Genomic DNA, 7,187 nt, shown 5'->3' on the forward strand with positions numbered 1-7,187 from the left:
CAGAGGAAGTCAAGCCTATTTTCTGATCCTTCTCCTTTGTTTTTTACATACAGTTGATTTATTTGTTTTTGTTTCATAAATTTTTATTTATTTTATACTAATGGAGATATGGAGGTGATGACAATATCCCCAAATGATCGAATCTGATTATACTAAGCGATTATTATTTCCTCTCATCAGAGGAAATCAAGCCAATGTTCTGATCCATTCTCATTAATTTTTTTATAGTTTTGTTTTTTACTAATATGTGATATTTATCGTCGTAGACTTGTTGGAGCTTATGTTGAGCTGAAAAATTTCTAGGATGTGCTAGATAAATCAAAAACATATGGTATTGGTCCGCTATTGTTAAAGGAGATATGGAGGTGATGACAATTTCCCCAAATGATCGAATCTGATTATTCTAAGCGATTATTATTTCCTCTCATCAGAGGAAATCAAGCCAATGTTCTGATCCATTCTCCTTACTTTTTAATAAAAAAATGTGATTTATAAACCAATGTACTCTGTCGGTTTTTTTAGTCCTGTAAGTTTTTTTGTTTCTGTTCTGGATTTTGGTAGGATTTACATATTGATTCGACTGGTTTAGATCTCGATGAGGTTGTTTCTTGAGGAAGCTGGGTGACCGTAATTGTTGTAACCTGAATCGAATTAACTAGTTTTGAGCATAAGAAAATATCCTCGGTCTCTACCTAGCTATACTCAAATTCAGTATGTCTAAACCTGTAAAACTGTATGTGCTGATTAACATCATAAATGGTGCGGTGTGAGTATAGCGGCAAGGGACGTAATTTTTTATCTAGTTTTGCTCGATTTACATAAGACATGGTACGCCTGTGGGATGAACTTACAAGTATATGAGTTGCTGCTTTATATTGATGTATATGCATCTGATGAAATGTAAACATGTGTTAGTGTTAGAAAAGCCATCGACCTACCTTAGCTTTTAGATTTGTGCGGGAGAAAATTGAAAAAGACCGGTTTTTCTAAGTTTTGAGAGGCTGATGCATCTCTCTCTAATTTACTCACTTAATAAATAAACATTATTTTATTTATTTGTAAGGGAACTATGTTTTTAGTTTTACTATATTTTATTTTTTTATGGTAAAAATGTTAAAATTCATTACAAATTTTTAATTTTTTGACAGAAATACATAAAAACACACATAACAACATAAATGAAAACTAAGGTTAGAGGCACGTCAAGCTACATAGGAACAGACTACAAAATACAACAACTAATAAGCAGAAGAAACAACGAAGTTAGAACACTCGTTTGCCGCAAAATCGAATATGCAGTTATAACGAGAACTGAGTCCGGTAGATATTAGCTTTGCTCGCTGAACAATTTTAAAGGATAAGGCTTGCCAAGAACAGCTTGCAAGGACCTCTTAAGTGCACCTTCACGGACAGCTAGCTGCATCCGAGAACATGACCTCCGGCACAAACTAGGCCGACCATTATTAGAGAAGTGCGGTTGATTGGAAGTTGTTGAGACAGTGATGAATGAAGTACATGCGAAGGAAAGAAAGGACTCATCCTCAAGGGGATAATCAAGTGGCTTCTCCCTGACATTGGGATAGATGAGGACCAAGAGAAATCGTTTGTAGCGCCCCTCGTTCATTTTTTTTAAGCCAGGATGTCCTCGTTATAACCTCTATTTCAGTTAACATTTATTTTTAAATGATTTAAAAATAAATGAAATACGATAAAGCTAGGGTAAGTGTCGATAATTACAAAGAAAACCAGGGTCAAACCCACCCATTTAATAACCCGTCGGATCTAAGTGAATAAACCGAAATAAACCAACCAAACCCTAAAATCAAATGCGATTTCTAATCGCTGCTCCCTCCCTCCTCTAATCGCTCATCCTCTCACGAGCCTCACTTCTCTCATCTCTCTCGCGAAACTAAAACAAGAGGCTAAGACGATTCCTCCTCCTTCGGCTCTCCCGCAGCTCAGCTCCACCTCCACTCCTCTCTCCCGCAGCTTCTCTACCGCCGCCACCGTTGTCTGCGTAGACCAATCACCTGACGTCTAACATTTCGTATCCGTAAGTTGTGGTCTCCGTCTTGAGCTTTCTTTTGGAAGTAGGTTTTAGTGGATTTGCAATTGAAATGCATTGGTATATAATGCATTCCAATGGTGGAATGAGAATGTACATGCAGCTTCTCATTTGACCTAGATCGATCTTGTTCATGATAATTGTAGTATAGCTGTATAATTCGGAACAACAGATAGAATTGTTGATAACTTTGGATAATTATTGTCAGTTTCTTGTGTTTGTTCTTTTTTTGGCAGGATACAATGAGCAATCACGTCAGTGATATACCCGGTAGTCCGGAAGAGAGCTACAAGATGATGTATAGCTATTTGTACATGTTAGAGCAAGTGAATCCAGAAACAAAAACCTGTGTGAAATTGGATGATGCAAGTAAATTCAAGTACCTCTTCATAGCTTTGGGAGCTTGCATTGAAGGGTTTGCATTTACGAGGAAAGTGATAGCTGTGGATGCGACATGGCTGAAGAACAGATATGGTGGTGTTCTAGTTTTTGCGAAAGCTCAAGATCCTAATGGTCATAGTTATCCACTTGCGTTTGCAGTACTAGATGGTGAGAATCTTGCTAGTTGGACTTGGTTTTTCGAGATGCTTAAAAGTGTTATACCAGACTCTTCTGAACTGGTTTTCATGAGTGAAAGAAATCAGAGTTTGATCTTCGCTATAGGAAACGTGTTTCCACAGGCTCACCATGGGAATTGTTTATGGCATTTGAAGGAAAAAGTGAACTGGCATGCTTGTTACGTCAACAAGAATATAGTCGGACATAGATTTATGGATTTGGGAAGATATTACACGGTGGGTGACTTCAACTCTGCTTACGACTCATTTAAGAAAAGATAGCCTGCTGTGTACAAGTATGTGGTGGAACATACTGAAAAGGACAAATGGGCAAGGGCTTTTTTCCCACGTGACAGGTACAACTTCGATACAAGCAACAATGTGGAATCAATGAAGAGCGTGTTTAAAGAGGCAACGAGGTGGGCCTTAATACCAATGTTGGATTGTATCGTCAGGAAATTCTCTGATTGGTTCACTCAACGGAAGGATGTTGTTTGTAGATTAATCGATACAAGACTGGTGCATGTGGTTGAGAACTACTTGCACGATCTATGGGATGTTGCACAACAGCTATCTGTACGGGAGCTTAATAGTTATGAGCTTAAGTACGAGATCACTGACATTGCAGAAAAGGTGTTTTGGGCGAGCTTGGTTGGAAAATCTTGTACTTGCAAGGTGTGGGATTATGAAAAGTTTCCGTGTCTGCACGGACTGACAGCTTACATCTATTTCACTACAAACGTTGATGGCAGCCGCCTTAATATCCATGAGCTGTGCTCAAAATACTACTGGACGAAACTGTGGGCTTTGGCGTATGACATGACACTTTATGTTGTGCCTGACATGTCTTATTGGAAGGTACCGGATCAGATCAAGGAGGTGAAGATCATACCTCCGGATCGTATCACGAGGAAGGGAAGAAAAAGAGTTAAAACTACTTAAAACTTGGATGAATTTGGAGTAATGCGTTTAACTACTTTATTGTGTTGTATGCTTCAGAAAACTGCGTAAAACTTGGAATCTACTTTAAGTTTAAGTGTTTTGTTCCAAAAACTATGTATGATATATTATGTTTTACGTGTTTTGTTCCAGAACCTATGTATGATATGATATGTTTTAAGTGTTTTGGTAGCTATGTATGATATGTTTAAGTGTATTGGATCGTTTTGAAACATTTCCATATGGTATTACTATGGAAAACTATGGTATTACTACGGAAAACTGTGGTATTAGTACGGAAAGCCAGTAATCTTAACACAACATCACATTAATTAGTCTTAACACAACATCACATTAATTCTAGAAGTCTTAACACAATTCCGCAACTCTTAATACAACATCACATCCAAACAAAACAACATAAGGCTTATTGCAGAAACAAAAGACAAACATCCAAACAACATAAGGCTTAATGCAGAAACAAAAGACACACATCCAAACAACATACGGCTTCTCATTTATGGGTAAGAAGCTCCTTAAGCTGAGCAATCTCTGCAGCCATTTCGTCCACCTCCTGCCTTAAGGAGCGAACCTCTTCCTGAACTCCGAGAACCCATGGTTGACGAAAGTGGAGCCCATCATTCTGCAAGTTTCACATAGTTGCACTCAGTTTGACATATTGCAGTAAGTTAGCAAGTAGAGAAAATGTAAATTACCTTGTACGCGTTGCAAGTGAAGTACCTTCGGTCTGGTAGAAAATCCTTATCTGTTGGATTAGTAGAAACCTCGTCGACGATTCGTCCCTCAGATGGGCACGAAGATGGAATCATGTGGTCAGCATCACAAATAAACTGAAGCATGTCACAGTGTTTCTTCATCTTATTCATCTCCTTCCTTTCCTGTTTCTCAACCCATAGTATGATTTTAGAGAATAGAGTAGGTATTGAGAGATTAAAGGTAGATTAGAAAAGGTTAATGGGAGATTTGTAGAGAGATTAGGTAGTAATCATGTTTAAGAGTATTTAAGAATCATCATGAACAAGAGAGAGAGTCTAGAGAGATACTCCCATACTTCTTAATTATTAATCTGATCAGAGTTTAAAATATATATGAGGAGACAACAATAGGATGAGGGTTTCATAAAGTAGCACTATTACAAGAGATAAGGTTTGCTTTAATTCAAACCATCCAATGAGCTTCTTGGACTCCATAGTCTTTTGTCTTGCTGCCTTGGTGAACACATCTGCCAACTGATCTTCACTTCTTGTATAACATGGCAAGATCACTCCCAAGACTATCATCTGCCTTCAATGTGCTTCGTCCTCTCATGAAACACTGAGTTTGTAGCAATGTGAATAGCCGCCTGATTGTCACAATGCATAGTCATTGGTGTTGCTTGCTCAATCTCCAAGTGCCTAAGAATCTCTTTGATCCATACCAACTCGTTGGTAAGCTTTAGCATAGGTTTATACTCAGCTTCAGCACTAGAGCATGATACAAAATTCTACTTCTTATTCTTCCAAGTAACCATGTTTCCTCCAATGAAAGTGCAGTAGCCTGTTGTAGACCTTCTGTCTGCTCTATCACCAGCCCAATCAGCATCACAATAACCCACAATTTCAGTGCTTTTATTGCAGCCCATCCATATTCCAAGCCCTTGAGTTCCATTCAGGTACATGAGAACCCTCTCCACCATGCGCCAGTGATGCTCTTTTGGGGCTTGCATATGCTGGCTCACTTGATTCACAGCAAAAAAAATGTCTTGCCTAGTGATGGTCAAGTATATCAGCTTCCCCACAAGCTTCCTATACAGCTTTGGATCATGGAACAACTTGCTGTCTTCAATCTCCCCCTCACGTGGAACCTTGTACCCATCCTCCATGGGCATCTTGGCTGTTCTTCCTTCATACGCACCAGCATCCTTCAAGAGGTCCAATGCATACTTCATTTGAGAGATACACAACCTTTCCTTGGATCTGCACAGCTCAATCCCAAGAAAATACTTCATCTCTCCCAAATCCTTTATATCAAATACTGATTTCAGAAACTCCTTGGTGGCTCGGATTCCTTCCTTATCACTGCCTGTTATGATGATGTCATCCACATACACAAGCAAAACAATGATACCTGATGGAGTATTGAGAGTAAAGAGAGTGTGATCAAGCTCGGACTTCCTGAAACCTCTACCATTTTGTGTTGTGCTTAGCTTATTGTTAACTTGAAGAAAGGAATGGAGGAGCTAAAAGTGTTGAGTTGAGATGGATCTTGTGCAAAGATAGGGCAAGAGCTTTAGAGATTACCTATCAAGAGTTATGAAGTGTCCAAAGGCGTCCAGAAGTGATCTTATGGATGTTCTAAGCAAGGGCAAAGTCTAGAAGAGACTTAGAAGAGTGTTGAGGAGCAAATGGGTGAGTGTGCAATGTTAGGGCGAGGTAGTACGGATTTGGTACGGACGTTGTACGGACCATACGGATCCGTACGTACCAGGTCAATCCCAAAAGTGCATAACTCGACCATTTGAAGTTGGTGCAAACTTAGGGTGTGATCAGACCAACTGTGCAAAGATAGGGTGTGATCAGAGCATGTCCGGAAGGCATTATGCATAAGGAATCAATATGGCATCAAGAAGATGCTTTGTGGAGGCAAACAACCAATGGGAGCTTCCTTGTGTGTGATTGGCTTGTTCTGGTCTTGTACAGACTGTCTCTTGCTGTAAAGACAATGGAACCACGACCATGAACCTGGACAGATGCATGGGCAGATTAGGAGGAGCCTAAGGAGAGCCAATCACAAGCAAGGAGCCAGCTTGCCTTGGTTTGAATTAAAGTGATATCCTCCCAACACTTCAGATATTACAAGAAGACCATCTCATCTACACCATCCATTCTCTCAAGTTAATATTATCCACTAGATTTAGGTTTCAGATTGTGTAAACCTATTAAGCTTATAAATAAGCATGTAAGTGGCGATTTGGAGCCTTAAGGGAGTAAGGGGGATTTCCCCTCTCCACTTCATGAATGATAAACTTGTTCTTGAATCTAAAACCTTAATCTCTAATCTCTTATTCTCCTAATCTCTCAGTCTCTTAATCTCTGTTCCTAAGTCACTTATTCTCTCATAAACACTCTCATCAATCTCTCTTTCTAAATCACATAGAGCAAGCTCTCATCTTTCTCCATTGGAGTTTATACACACACACACATACAATATGGTATCAGAGCCAGGTTCATCAGAACCTGAGCTGAAGCTTCCGCAAGTCCACAGCTCACGCTTCAGCTCAAAACCAAACCATTGAGGCTTTCCCATCCGGTTCAATCCCTTGTGAAGAAGAAGGCTGAAGCTTGGCGATTTCCCTTGGTTCCTCATCCTGTTCTCTACCTGCTCCGATGGAGATTATCCTTGGAGGCAAAGGTGTATGGAGAGGCCTAACTAACCTGACTCCAAAGCTCCTTGTCCAAGAGAAGTTTCACATCCGGCTACAAAAGTATGGTGTCAAGAGTTTGGCGCCTAGATTTTCTGAAGAAAAGAGGGGTCTTTTGAGTTGATGGTACAAGATGGTGGCCATGAACTGAAGGAGAAGGAGGTGGGTGATGATCCAGACTCTCAGATCCAACAAAAGTCATGGC

The 7,187-nt window shown here is 39.7% G+C and overlaps 1 protein-coding gene across 1 annotated transcript; it reads left to right on the forward strand.

The window, feature by feature from the left end:
• The first annotated feature begins 2,307 nt into the window (after positions 1-2,307).
• On the forward strand, positions 2,308-3,564 carry LOC106315213 (protein FAR1-RELATED SEQUENCE 5-like). The gene is made up of 2 exons (XM_013752961.1): positions 2,308-2,859; positions 2,944-3,564. Exons 1-2 carry the CDS (start codon positions 2,308-2,310, stop codon positions 3,562-3,564), a joined length of 1,173 nt encoding a protein of 390 aa, XP_013608415.1.
• The last annotated feature ends 3,623 nt before the right edge of the window (positions 3,565-7,187 follow it).

This window comes from Brassica oleracea, chromosome C9 (assembly GCF_000695525.1).
Source record: "Brassica oleracea var. oleracea cultivar TO1000 chromosome C9, BOL, whole genome shotgun sequence".
Lineage (NCBI taxonomy): Eukaryota > Viridiplantae > Streptophyta > Magnoliopsida > Brassicales > Brassicaceae > Brassica > Brassica oleracea.

Excerpts from the sequence above, each read along its gene's own strand:
- LOC106315213 (XM_013752961.1), top strand. The coding sequence starts at position 2,308 with ATGAGCAATCACGTCAGTGATATACCCGGTAGTCCGGAAGAGAGCTAC. Across the intron at positions 2,860-2,943 it reads ATTTGGGAAGATATTACACG|GACAAATGGGCAAGGGCTTT; the intron begins GTGGGTGACTTC and ends CATACTGAAAAG.